Below are 14,673 nucleotides of genomic sequence, written 5' to 3'. Positions count from 1 at the left end.
CCACTGCATGTAAAGCCTGTTTAAACATTCCAATTTTTATCCAAACTTTCACCTTAATCCCATTAACTCTTGCATTTCTATATCCTCTGAATTCAAATGTAGCCCTCTTCAGGACCTCACCAAAAGGTTTTGGTACCACAGTGCGGGAGGCTACCCCTTCAAGGAGTCCCAGAAACTTGTCTTCATCCCCTGACCATTTTATCCACTCATGTGCATAAGGCCTTGGGTCCCCAGCATCACGTTGAGCTGAAGCACCCAGCCCCTCTTCAGCCTTTACCTTGATAAATTGACCGTACCATTGCTCCATGTAATTCATTGCCCACTGGCTTTTAAAATTTCTGCACACTGGGGTAAGTAGAGGGAATTTGTATATGGCCCTTCAATATCGGGGGACCAGTAGGGGCTCCTATTGATCACCCAGCCTCTAAAGTACTATATTAAGACCTTGGTTTTTTCCCCATCAGTATTGGTTTTATTCACCCCATTTCTTAATAGCTTAAAGATTTCCACCCTACTGGGACGAGTCCTTTTATTCTTCCCTTTCTTCATTTTCTTTTTTTTTCTAATTTTTATTGTGCTTTAGGTGAAGGTTTACAGAGCAAACTAGCTTCTTATTAAACAATTAGTACACATATTGTTTTGTGACATTGGTTGCCAACCCCACAACATGTCAGCACTCTGCTTTTTAACCCTGGGTTCCCCATGCCAGCTTTCCTGTCCCCTCCAGCGTTCTTGTCCTTGCTACTGGACTGGTGTGCCCACTTAGTCTCATTTTATTTTATGGGCCTGTCTAATCTTTGGCTGAAGGGCAAGCCTCAGGAGAGACCTCATCACTAAGCTAAAAGGGTGTTTGGGGGTTTCTCCAGTCTCTGTAAGGCCCATAAGCTTGATCTTTTTTGTGTGTGTGAGTTAGAATTTTGTTCTACATTTTTCTCCAGCTCTATCGGGGACCCTCTATTGTGATCCCTCTCAGAGGAGTGGGTGGCAGTAGCCAGGCACCATCTACTGGTGCTGGAGTCCATCTGGTGGAAGCAGTAGTACTTGTGGTCCGTTAGCCCTGCAGACTAATCTTTCCCTTGTGTCCTCAGTTTTCTTCATTCTCCCTTGTTCCAGATGGGGTGAGACCAGCGGAGTATCGTTGATGGCTGCTTACAAGCTTTTAAGACCCCAGACACTACTCAGCCAAAGTCATTCATTTTCTTGTATGTGACCCTGATTTTCTTGACATCTGTAAGACCCATAAGGGGAAGCTGAGACAACAAATCTGATAAGGCTTTTCCTACTACTGAAAATTACACTTGGAGTTACCCGTGTGACAGAGACCCCATCCACCGTAGTGTATATCGTGTCCTGGGTAAGGTATGGACATCCCGATCATCACAAAACCAATTCAGCATGGTTGGCATATGCAGCATCTCATCTGCTTCATGGAGGGTGTTACGCATGGCATTTATAGGAGGAAGAGGACAGTCCGCCATCTCAGGGCATGCAGACTACAGTGGCATTTTTCCAGTCCATCAGTAGAACTGCCCTGTAAGGTTTCCAAGGCTGTAATCTTTACGGAAGTAAACTTCCACATCCTTCTCTTCTGGAGTGGCTGGTGGATTCAAACCACTGGCTTGTCAGTTCGGAGCCAAGTGCTTTAACCACCGCGCCACCAGATATTTTGGGAGGGATGCAGTTCAGTCCGTAAAAGCCTTTTAGGTACATGTGATCTGGAGGTCTCATCAAGGACACTTTAATCACTGGGGAAATTCTATGGTTTTAGAGGTTCTCTCTCAGGAACCAGGGACAAAGATCACATTCTTTAGATAAAATTTAATTCTTTAACCCACAGCTACTAAGGGGAAGAAGGGGGACAATGTCCCAGGTAAAATGAAATAGCGTATGTAAAGGCCCTGAGGTGAGGAAGACCTTCCCTGCAAAGAACTTGAAGAAGGCCGTCCTTGTTGAAGCTTGGTGAGCAGGAGAGAAGATGAGCGAGGAGATCAGCAGGCATTCGAACCAAATTCTCAGATTTTAACGATTTGTTAAAATACACCTAGTATAAAGTTAAAGGGGATAAAACTCCCAAATGAACCTTTATACAGTATTTGATGGTAATTTTTAGTTGAGGGGTGTTAATAGCAAAAAGGTGAGAGTAGATCATGATCCTCTGACTTTTTGTCTTCATATTGTTTTCAGTTTTGCTATTTGTTGGAATTATGTCATGAGCAGTGATATGGCCAAAACAAAGATATTTGCATTAGTAAATAGAGACTGCCTTTTGAATAAAATACCCTTTCCCCCAAGATAACTTTGTTTTCTTTAATAACTGTGTTGTTGTTAGGTGCCATCGAGTTGGTTGCAACTCAGCAACTCTGTGTACAACAGAACGATACATTCTCCAGTCCTGTACCGTCCTCACAATCGTTCTTAGTCATTCCATCTCACTGCGGGAATGCAGCTGCTGTGTCATTCCATCTCGTTGAGGGTTTTCCTTTTTTCCGCTGACCCTCTACCAAGCATGATGTCCTTAAGAACTATACTAATTATATATAACGTTTAAAAGTTGTATTTTGGTATAATGTGTGTGTGTGTATACTTTATGCTATATACATATACATACTGTTCTGAATATATTGCAGTTTATATGAAAAAAAAATCCAGGGCACTTTCCAGTGTTTCCATTCTACTAAATACAAGACATGATCGTGTATATTTGATGGTGTATGTATTTGTTTTCACTAAATAGCTTAGCCTTTTGATTCTTTCTCATAGATAGGACTTTAATAGGAATTTTTTTAAATTGTGCTTTAGATGAACGTTTACAGAGCAAATTAGTTTCTCGTTAAACAATTAATTCACATATTGTTTTATGACATAGGTTGCCAAGGAGTTTTGTTTTTTTTTTTTAAACAAGAGTATCATTTAGTGAAGGAGCATTATTTTTGAAGCAAGATCTAGGTTTTAATTCATTTACTAGCAGTGTGACCTTGGGCAGATAATGTTAACCTTTAGACCTTTAGTTTTCTTATATGTAGAGTGGTGTCTGGAATTCATTTTTGGGTAGAGATCTAATTTTTTTTCCATGTAACTTTTTTCAACATTATTTATTGTATATACCACTCAGCCTTTTGTTGCTGATCTACATTGCCATACGTGTCATATAACAAGTTTCCTTAGGTATGTGAATCAATTTTCGTGTGCTCTGGTCTGTTCCACTGGTCTATTACTCTATCCCTGTGTCAGTATCATACTGTCCATTTTGTTGTTGACAATATGCACAGCAGAACATAAGGCCAGTTCAACATTTCTCCATGTATAATTCAGTGGAATTGATTACAGTCTTCAAGTTGTGCAACCATTTTCACCCTCTCTTTCCAAGTTGTTCCTCCTCCATTAACATAAACTCACTGCTCCCTAAGTTTCCTATCTAATATTTTAAGTTGCTATTATCAATTTGATTCCGTATAGATAAGTCTTAAAAGAGCACAATGCTGAAGGCATTCCTGCTCTCTTCGTGTGTTTTGAAGTCTTAGATTATGAGCTAAACTGGAGTAGAGATTTATCTGTTGGAACCTATATGGTGTTTATTTGGGACACCTCTTCCAGTCAGGGTTTGCATTTAATTCTGCCTGGTGCCACAGAAGTATCCTTGGCCTGAGGGTACTTTATATGTCATACTCCCACACCAAAGTATGACACCAGACCTTGGTTACAAATTCTCAGGAGGTTTTCTTTTTAACCCAGAATTCAGACAAAGACAGACAAAATTTCTTATTTCTTTGTACTAATGGTGCAGATTTTTAAATTGTAGTTTAGTATCATTATTATTTTTAGGCCACTGTTTTATTGAGATGGTTTATTTCCTAGTGTGAATCAAGAATCCTAGGTACTCAGTTTCAGCTCTCCACCTAAGGTAGCCCCAAAGCATATTTTATTCTTACACAGATGTTAAAACATAAGCCCCTAGATTAACAAGATCAAGAACCGACACTCCCTCCACCCCACCCACCCCCCCCCCGCCCCCGCAACCAGGATGGTCATAGGTTAGCTTTCATGCTTTAGTTCTCTCAGTTTTGGGCCCTAGGTTGGTTTCCCTTACTCTTTAGTGAGCTTAGCCATGCATTTGAAAGGGCTTTTGTCTTATTTAACTATCAGTACTAGATATTTGTGGCAAGATAGTTTGATGCTAACTAGTTTTCCATGTTGTTCGCGCCAGAGAGTCTGAGCCTAGCTTACAAAGTATTTTCGTATGCAATTTTTATTTTTATAAAGGTGCTATAGCAAGCTTTTCATATAGCTTTTTCAAGGTGCTGTAGTGAGCTTTTTAACAAAGAACGAGCTTAGTTTGCTTAGTGAACAAAGAATTGAAAGTTAAGCTTTTTGGCCAAAGCCATGTAACTAGTGAAAAGAGCCAGGATTAAAATTCTAGTCTTAAACTCTAAATTCAGGGCACTTTCCAGTATTTCCATATGACTTAATAGTGTGTATTTGATGGGATATGTATTTGTTTTCACTAAATAGCTTAGCCTTTTGATTCTTTCTCATAGATAGGACTTTAAGAGGAATTTTATTTTTTTTATTGTGCCTTAGATGAACATTTACAGAGCAAATTAGTTTCTCATTAAACAGTTAATTTACATACTGTTTTGTGACATTGGTTGCCAAGGAGTTTTTTTTTTTTTTAAACAAGAGTATGATTTAGTGGAAGGAGCGTTACATTTGAAACAAGATGTAGGTTTTAATTCATTTACTAGCAGTGTGACCTTGGGCAGATAATGTTAACCTTCAGACCTTTAGTTTTCTTACATGTAGAGTGGTGTCTGGAATTTTGGAGTCCTTTTTTTTTTTAACTCAGAGCTTCCTACTAATTAAATCCATGGCCCCTTTCATGCCCATGCAGAATCCCATGGAGGTTATGTATAGGTTAGAGTCAGTTGGTCGGTCTGTTTTCTCTCTCGCGTTTCTGGAAGTCCCAAGGGCTCCACCTGCTTTCCTCATTATTTTTGGTAGTTGCCACTGTCTATTCTGTACCTTGAGACTCTCTTTCCCAAAACATTTTTATGGAGTGTTCTCCCTAAAACAAACTCAGAAGACTTTATTTTCCCTAACATTTTTACTCCTAATCACTACTGGAAAACTGATTAGGGATAACAATAATAACAGCATTTATTGAGCTCTTATATCATGAACTTTTCGAAGTGCTTTATATACATTATCTAAACCGCATGACAACACAATCAAGTGTGTCTATTATTTCATTTTATAAATAAGGAAAATAAGGCACAGAGAGATGAAGTAACTTGCCCCATTTCACACAACTGATAAGTCATGGAGCAGGAATTCAAACCCAAATTTGAACTATTCCAGTCATACAATCTTGCTATATACAGTAAAGATCCAAAGGTTGCCAAATTCCTATAATCATGATTCATGACTTACTGTTTTTTTGACTCCCTTCTGAGATGGCACCTGGAAGAAACTGCCCTTTCATTTTGTCCTCTTGAAAGCCAAACTCTCCAATCCCTTCCCTGCCTTCTATCCCTACCTATATTAGAAACACCTTGAACCCCACTTTAACCTATTGAATCAAAATCTTTGTTGTGGCAGTTTGATTTTTTTAAGAGCACTCCCAAGTGGTTCTGTTTAGCAGCCATTTAGGGATCATTGATAATTATTTCTTCTATCATGGCCTCTCTTTATGGCCAAAAGATGTCATTTTTGCCTTTTTGTTTCACAGAGGCAGTTTGAATCTCAGAATTTGCAGTCCTGCATAACATCTAGGTGACAGTGTTCTGCCCTGAAAAAAACGATTGTGTACGATACCTATACTCACCAGTGTAAGGATTAAATGGTTATTAGTCTGTGATGATAGATTAATAGATTAATCCCCAGGCTTTCATGAATCTCCAAATTTTGTAATATCATCATAGCAGTACTTCCCAAGTGTTTCGCAGTTTGTTGGTCTGTCAGCTCTCCCACCACCAACAATAACACGAAGGATTATTTGGCCTCAGAAATTGTGTCTCCGGAGAAATTCATGGTGTACATTAGCATACTGAGGATTCTTAGAAGTTCTTCAGTTTAAAAATGCTTTTCACTTTGTTTAACTTAGAAGTTCCCAAACTGGAATTTCTTTTATTCATGTAATCCTATTATTAGTTATTGTGAAACTTTTACTGGTCTGTGGGTAGAATTTTTTGTTTCTTCATTTGGAAAATGGGAATAATATGAACTTCATCGAGGGTGGTTTTGAGAATGAAATGAGGGTTGAGAAGTAAATGTTGAGTGGTTAGTTAGGCTTCTCACTACCTACAGAAGTCCCTTGCTTCTACTAAAAAAAAGAGTTGCCATCAGTGAATTCCAACTCCAGAATTACTCTGTCATCAGCCTTTGAATCATTCTTGACAGATTCAGACTTTGATTAATCAGATCTGTGATTTCCAAAAGTATACTATATTTTTAAATGCCTAGCACAATAAGGACTCAAAAACTTTCAAACTCACATGTCTTCTGGAATTTGGAATGTGGCTAGAAATTATTTAGAGTAAGGTCTGCAGTTTACATTGTCACTGGTAGATTACAAAGTACCTCCATAAAGCACACACAGATGCACATTTGTTGAATGAATGACTCAGTCAGTCTTGTTTGGGCTTATTAAATGTATTTCCTAAACACACTTGAGGTCAGTCATTGAACTATTTATTTGCTTTTTAAAATATCTTGATCTGTTACATTTTAGGCTGAAGCACTTTTGATCTCTCTGCCATCAAGATTAGGTAAATCTCTTAGTACTCCTATATAATAGGAGAGATTTTTAATTGGTGATTTGCTGGCTGGCTCCGTCGGAGCTGAGTTTAGTATACTTTTCAAACTGTGCTTGTCTAGTTTCTTAGAATTCAGAAGTAGCTCTTACCTTTACTTCTTCTCCAGTCACAGCTTCTGTCACCACAATATCCCCATCTATAACAGCTCCCTCATTTTCAGCACAGAGAAGATATTTCTCTTTTGAGTTTATTGATTACTAAAAGGCTCACTGAAATCACTAGACATTATTGACTAGTAACTTTAATTGTAGAAGATCAAGCATAACTGAAGTTCCCTGGACCAAAAAGGAAACCTGCATTTCTGGTTCTCAGTGCCTAATTCTTAGAATCTTTGGTCCTCTTTTATAAAGTCAAAGTATTTTTGTAGTGTAAAAACGGCATGGGGGCGGTGTCCGACCACCTTTAACTTCACAAGGGGGATGGAGAACCAAAATCAGCAGGCCAAGGCTGATTCCTCTGAGGTGGAGGTGAGACATGCCTCCTCTCTCAGCCATCTTTACCAACAGTGATACCAACCGTCCCTCACATAGCACTTTGTAGTTCTCTGCTGGGTTTGATAATTCATTGCAGTGGCCACACAGTACTCACAGACCATACTCACGATTGTGGGGTTTATTAGGGAAGCAACAGTTACAATTCAGTCTTAGGAACACTCAAGATACAGTTTTTCCATCAGTACAGCCTCTTACCAACTGTGCCGGTAGGCACGCCTCTTGCTGGCCCTAGGTTTCTCCACAGAGGCACTCAGCTTTCTCTCCGTGGGCCAGAAAGCCCACCATGCAGTCTCCAGCTGCCGGACCTCTGCTGCTGGTCGGAATGGTGGGCTGTTCTCTCTGCACTGGAATTGGCTGTCCTTTAAGGTAATACTGACCAGTCCCCTTGGTGGGCCACAATTATCTTATTTGCACAGCCTTGCCCAGTCACCTGGGTGGGAGTTACAAGATCATGGCAAGAAAGGCCATACTAAGTAATTCATCACACTGCAAGCAGTTACCTTTTTTTTAACTAATATTTTACTGTGTTTTTGGTAAAAGTTTACACAGCAGATTAGGATTCCATCCAATGATTTCGACACAAATTGTTTGGTGACATTGGTTACATTCTTCACAATGCGTGAACATTCTCATTATTTCAGTTCTGGTTGTTCTGTTTTCAGTAGTCTAGTTTCCCTGCCCCCTCACCTTCTTATCTTTGTTTTAAAGTAATTGTTTGATCACTTGGTTTCATATAGATGATGTTTAAAGGAGTGCAGTACTCACAGGTGATATGCTTTATTTTGTGAGCCAACCTGTTATTTAGCTAAAAGGTGACCTCCGTAGATTCAGTTCAAGGTTTAAAGAGTATCTTAGGGCAATAATACATTTAATCTGGAGTTAGTCCTCCAGTCTGAACTAGTCTACAAAGTCTGGATTTTTTTTTAAGAATTTGAGGTTCTATTCTACTTTTTTTCTTCCATTCTATCAAGATCCATCTATCGTGTGATCAGAACAATCGGTGGTAGTAGCCAAGCGCAATCTTTTTTTTTTATCTCAAGGTAGATGAGGAGGAGGCCATGGCTCGTGTAGACAGACCTGTAAACTAGTTTCTTCTCTGAGTCTTAGGTTTCCTTCTTTCTCTTTTGCTCCAGACGCATAGAGACCAATAGTTGTATGTTATATGGCTACTCGCAAGCTTTTAAGAACCAAACACTACTCACCAGGCTAGGATGTAGAGCACTCTTTAACGTCTGAGTAATGTTAGGTTTTTGCAAATAGAAGTGTTATGTGGGTAAATGAGTATCTTCAAAGGTCTTGGAGGAATTTGTAAAGAAGATATAAAATTTGCATTGTTTCCATTTTTATTAAGCTGTTTTATTACGAAAGCTTCAGAGAAATAAGCTATGGATAATGTTTGAGTCTTTCACATCAATTTTTCTCAAACTGTCTTAATATATAGCCTCTTCTTAAAGGGTAGATGGTGTCTCACAGACACCCAGTATTGATTTCAATTATTTTTGTTTCAGTGTAACAGATATCAACAAACAAAACTAGGTGTAAATTACTCAGGGTTGTCACTGTTAAACAACTATAAACAGACTTACAAATTTAAAACAAACACAAAACCAAATACATTCCGATAAGCAGCATACATTTAATATCCTGGATGATGATAAGGATATCTGTGACGCTGACTACTCTACTCTCCTCTAAATTTTTTTTAATTGAAGTAAAATGCATGTAACATCAAGTTCACTGTTTAAACAATTTTCAAGTGTACAATTCAGTAGTGTCCAGCATACTCACAGTGTGGTACAACCACTAATTCCAGAACATCTTCGTCACCCCCAGAAGCAGCTCTGTACCCAGTAAGCAGTCGCTGCTAAGTTCTTCTTGAGTTCAGCCTGCCAGTATTGCTGCCATGTGATGACCGAATTCTGCCATCATTTTTCTGCATTCAAAGGACTGGGAAATCTTCATTCATAATGTCATTTGGACTTAACTTGGTAGGATACTTTATTTATATATTAAGCCTACCTCTGCTCCTTCTTTATTACAAAACCAAAAACCAACCCCACTGCCATCAAGTCAATTCTGACTCATGGCAACCATGTGTGTTACAGGGTAGAACTGCCCCATAGGGTTTTCCTGGCTGTAATCTTTTTTTTCTGTGCATGTGCTTTAGTTGATGGTTTACAGAGCAAATTATTTTCCCATTCAATAATCTGTACACAAGTTGTTCTGTGACATTGGTTGCAATCCCAGCAATGTGTCAGTGCTCTCCCCATTACCATCCTGAGTTCCCCATTTCCATTCCTCATACCTCTTAGTGTCACTGCCTTTCCCTTCACCACAGTTAACACATGTCTCCTATCTAGTTAGTGATTTTCCCTCTGGCTGTAATCTTACAGCCTTTTCTTCTGCAGTTCCAGTGGGTGGGTTTGAGCATAAACCCTTTGCTCCACCCAGAGGCTTTTTTTATTAGCCTCAATAATTCAAGTATAATTACTTGGTATTAGTACATCCATTTGAGCACCAAAATCATGAGACAGCTCTTGATATTAAGGTGATCAGTGACATGAGCCACAATATATTATTTTTTAATAATCATAAAAATGAAAACATTGAAAAATCCTGATAGAGAACTCATAGAGCGCTGAGACTGTATTTGAGGATCCCTGATTGAGAAACACTTACATATAATTGTTGAGGTTTATTGTATGCTTCTTAATGAGAATGAGGGGCCGTAGGCAATTTAAATCTCTTATTATACTTTTAAATGTTTAGGATAATTGCCCTGCTGATAAATACCATTTTGGGAAAGTCTCATTCCTGTCTCATTTTGGTAAAAACAAGATTTTTATTTATATAATTTTTTCACTAGGAACATGAAAAATAGTTCTCCCATTTGGAAACTTCAAATTGAGATTAAAATGGAATAATTTCATTTTTGCCCTTGTATTCTTATTTTTTCTATTCTTTATTTTGCTCCTTATATGTTCTTTGTAACTTTAAAGTACTTAGATGTAGGTTTTGCCTGTAGAATGTGTTCATTATTTTCAAACAGTAATTTATTTGGGGGTTTATAAATAGTTTAGAATAATAACTTCTGACAAGTGAGTCTTTTTTTTAAATGCCAAAGTTAGTTGAATCAGATTCTTGTAAAATGAGCTACCTCTAGATTTTTATAGATTTTTTTTTTTATCATCGAATCAGGAAAACAGCCTCACTAAATCAGACAGCTTTTTATTTTTTAAAATATACTACCTAAAAAGATCAGAGGGTAAATGTAACAGGATGGCAAGAGAAAAGGCTAAAGAGACCAGCCTGTGATAAGCTTTATGAGGTAAGCTAATGAGCTTTAATTTTACTCTGAAAACCAACAGCCTTGATATCTTTTAGGTCTCTTAATCAATAGGTTTCCTCAGGAGGCCTTTAATTTCAGAACCATTGAAAAATTTTAAAAATATAACTAGCAAACATTTACTAGTCTTTTTAATTTTATCCAAAGTTATTTCAAAATATGGGTTAAGAAAATCATAATTTTTTAATCTACCCTGAATTTTGTTGTATATTTAACAGCTAATTAGTAACTGAAATATCTTTGCTTGTGGAGCTGTACTTTTTCAGATGTCGAATTGATCTTTATACAGCCAAATCTAGTGTATTTAAATTTAGCAGTGGCCAAAAAGTGCCGTTTGAAAATTTGGCAGGCTGGTTAATCAAATATGTTTAAATCCATGAGTTCTTAATGATACTCAACAAAATAATAGGTCACCTTCAGAGATGATAGGAAACCAGTTCATTATCTTGAAAACTGGTAAAGGAAAATAATTAACTATTATTTACTCTGCCTTTTCTGTGTGGACCAAACCAATAGATAACCAAATAGTAGATGAGGGGAAGAATCTCTGTATAAATGTATTCCGACTAATGAAAAAGAAATTATAGAATTAAAGTATCACCATTTTCCACTCCCCATTTATTGATTAGATGTAGGCAATAAGCATCATTGGCTCCTAAGATCACAAAAACAGAGATAATCAGGCATTACATGCCTCCTGGAGTCTTGCCCCTGCTTTTGGCTGTTAACTAAAAGGTTGGCGGTTTGAGTCTACCCAGATGTGCCTCAGAAGAAAGGCTTGGTGCTCTACTCCCGAAAATCAGCCGTTGAAACCCCGTAGAGCACATATCTGCTCTGACACACGTGGGGCTGCCATGAGTCAGAATCACCCTGACAGCAACTAGAAAAAAAATAGCCTCGGCAAACACTACCGATATATAGCCTTGCCAAAGGGGGATGAAGCGTGAATCTGATCCAGTCTGTAGATCCATCTGTCAATTTTCAGGAAATAAAACAGTAGAACATGTGGAACTGTGTCAAGACAGTGCAACCAGCAAAACTGAAACCTGGCAAACTCTACACGTCAAATAGCCTTGGGTTCTTCAATGGATGACTTATAAGGAAAGGAATTCTGGAGAAACCTATTGATTAAGACACCTAAAAGACATCAACGTTTTTAAAAAGGGGCAAGACTAAATTGTAATATGTAGGAAAGCACACATAGGTGCTTAAACCATAAAAAGAAAACTGCAAGGAAGTGATTATTATAAAAGGATAATGGTTATCTAGAGCAAGAGAGGAAGAGTATTGTGATGAGGATGGGATACATTGAAGGGGCTTCTGGATGCTTGACAAAGTTCTGTTTCTGGACTTGATGGTGGTTACCTTTTAATAATTCACTAGGTCATACATTGCAGTATGGGAGAAGATATACAAGTAACAAATAGTATTTCTAAGTATTTCTTGATAAATTAGTACATAAGTCCTGCTATGTATAAAGAGTAACAGGGCCCCCCAAGGTGATTTTTTTCATCAACTACAGCAGCATTTCTCAAACTTTTTGGTCTCAGGACCTCTTTTACACTTTTTAATATTATTGAGCACCCCAAATAGCTCTTATTTATAAGAGTTATATTACAACATCTACTGTAATTTAGAACTGAAAAAATTTTTAGATGTATTTAGCTTATTTAAAATAACGATCATAAACCCATTATAAATATTTTTATGAAATAATTTCCAAAACAAAAATTTAGTGAGTCAAGTAGCATTGTTTTATATTTTTTGCGAATCTGTTTAATATCTGGCTTAATAAAACACAGATGAATTCTCATATTTGCTTCTACATTCAATCTGATATGATATATTGTTTTGGCCAAAGTATATGAAGAAAATCTACCCTCATACAGATGTGTAATTGGAAAAGGGAAGAGGATTTTAATAGCCTTTTCAGATAATTGTGGATATTCTTTGCTGCTGCTTCGACAAGTGGTAGTTTCATAAAAAGGTTAGTTTTAATGGGTACTCTGAAATCATATCTGAAATTTCTTTACTCTTTTACATTAAAATCCATTGCTATGCACCGGAAGTGTTTTATGCATGCTTCCCATTTTGTCATGTGGGATATTAAAAAGATGGGTCCTAAGGGTTGAGATTTCATAAAATAGTCATTTTTCTCTTCCAGCAGGGACATCCTAGAGTGAAACTGGCTTCTTTTTTTTTTTTTAACGTGTGTAGGACAGTGAAGAATATAATGACTGTCAGTACAATCTGGCGCCACTCTTGATGTGTGCTAAGGCACTAGCAGTTTTACCCACCATCGTCTTTGCACCGTTGGTATGCCATTTGTGCAAATGTCAATAAAGTGAAAAAGGCAAATAGTGTCTTAGTATATGAAAATGGCTTAGATCTTATAGACCTCCTGAAAGAGTCTCTGTAACCCCTAGGAGTCCATGAACTACCCGTTGAGAACCACTGAACTCGAGAGCTTTGCGGATGCTCGTTGCTATTATATTCAGCACTCATCTTACGTTATTTTTTGAGAAAGATACGGAAATAATTTATGTTTTTAAGGAACTGGCACACAACGTGGCTTTCCCAGGCTTCTAAGTAATTAAGAACTTGATATTTTATGGCAGTTCCTTTTGGGTGTCATCGATTAATTAAAATATTTAGAAGTGTAGTGTTGGGGGTGCTATGGTGATTGACAGTAGGTTTCAAAACATTCTATTTCACATCATCTAAGAAATGTGTAGGCCCCTGTATTTGTTGACTTGCCATAAGTGAATACATTGCTCCCACAAGTGTGTGTTGCCCATAATTTGAAGAAATAAGATTTAAGGATATGAAAGCAGATTTTAGTATTAAAAGGTGAGTAATTTTATTACACAACTTTCCTTATTTCCCTCCCTTAAGGGTAATTAAATATCGAATCTATTTCTTCCCTCCCATTTCTCCACAAGTGAGGTTGGGACTAGAGAAGAGAGTTCTCATTTTCTCTCCAAATATCTCACACATTTAAAAGAAATTTACTATAAGAAAGCAGCTCTTTATTGACTTTGTGTTGTATATTCAACACTTTGTTAAATATTATGGGAAGATAAGTTATAAACTCATTATATTAAACAGTTAAAGAGAATACGGCAGCATATGGTTAAGTGTAAAAATGTATGTTGCTGAGTTCAGAATTGCTCTGGAGATATCCGTATGGTATAGAAAAGCTTCATAAAGGATTTAAGACAAGCTAAGGAGTCTCACTATGAGTCGGAATCAACTTAACAGCAGTGGGTTTAAGGAGTCTAGTAGAAAAGGGAAATGCTATAGACAGAATACAGTATATCTGAATTTTAGCAAAGAGTTTGAGAAAATCTCTCACCAGAATACCCATATAGACAGTAGGTAATGGGCTAAAATGTAAAATTTAATACAGTGTCAAATATTTGTTGACTCAATGAGTAAGTAATTGAATGTCTGTACCCAAGAGTTATAATGGACCATTAACAGCTAGGAACAAGGTCTCTATTATGGCTCAGGGTTCTGACCATGGGCTTGTCCTGTTCAATATTTTTATTAGTAACTTAGGTAAGGACATTCATTCAGTATGCATGTGTTGAATACTTTTGTGAGTTATATATTTCAGTATGCCCTCAAAAATAATTAAGATACATCTTATCCTTTAATCTCAAAGGATAATAAAAGAAACTGCTATATAAATAAGTTTATTATGCTGCTCATATATGCTGCTAGAACAGAAGTTTATTATGCTGCTCATATACTGTTAATGGGGAGGACATTGTTTGATAATAAGTAGAACTGTCTAATAGATGGGAACAATAGAAAATCTGACAAGATAAAATTTTAATTTTAATGCAAGATCCTGCACGTAGGTATGGGAAAACTGCCTAGGAATGAAATGGGGGAGGTCTAGTTTGATAACAATGGGTTTTAAAACACAAGACTCCTGAAATTTCTACAGTATGGCAGGGTAGGTTATCTGAAAGTCTTGTATTATACAACACCCAGAAATGCGTAGTAAAATATT

The 14,673-nt window shown here is 37.3% G+C and overlaps 1 protein-coding gene across 1 annotated transcript in view; it reads left to right on the top strand.

Annotated features, from left to right (window-relative positions):
- Positions 1-4,098: 4,098 nt before the first annotated feature.
- Positions 4,099-14,673, top strand: part of XPO7 (exportin 7) — a 66,671-nt gene continuing 56,096 nt past the window's right edge. The window contains exon 1 of the mRNA XM_064272727.1: positions 4,099-9,294. Coding sequence (XP_064128797.1) covers positions 9,274-9,294 — 21 coding nt within the window. The 5' untranslated portion in view covers positions 4,099-9,273. The remainder of the gene's footprint in view (positions 9,295-14,673) is intronic.

The sequence above is a fragment of the Loxodonta africana genome, chromosome 19 (genome assembly GCF_030014295.1).
Source record: "Loxodonta africana isolate mLoxAfr1 chromosome 19, mLoxAfr1.hap2, whole genome shotgun sequence".
In the NCBI taxonomy this organism is placed as follows: domain Eukaryota; kingdom Metazoa; phylum Chordata; class Mammalia; order Proboscidea; family Elephantidae; genus Loxodonta; species Loxodonta africana.
This window is presented reverse-complemented; position numbering and strand designations above follow the sequence as displayed.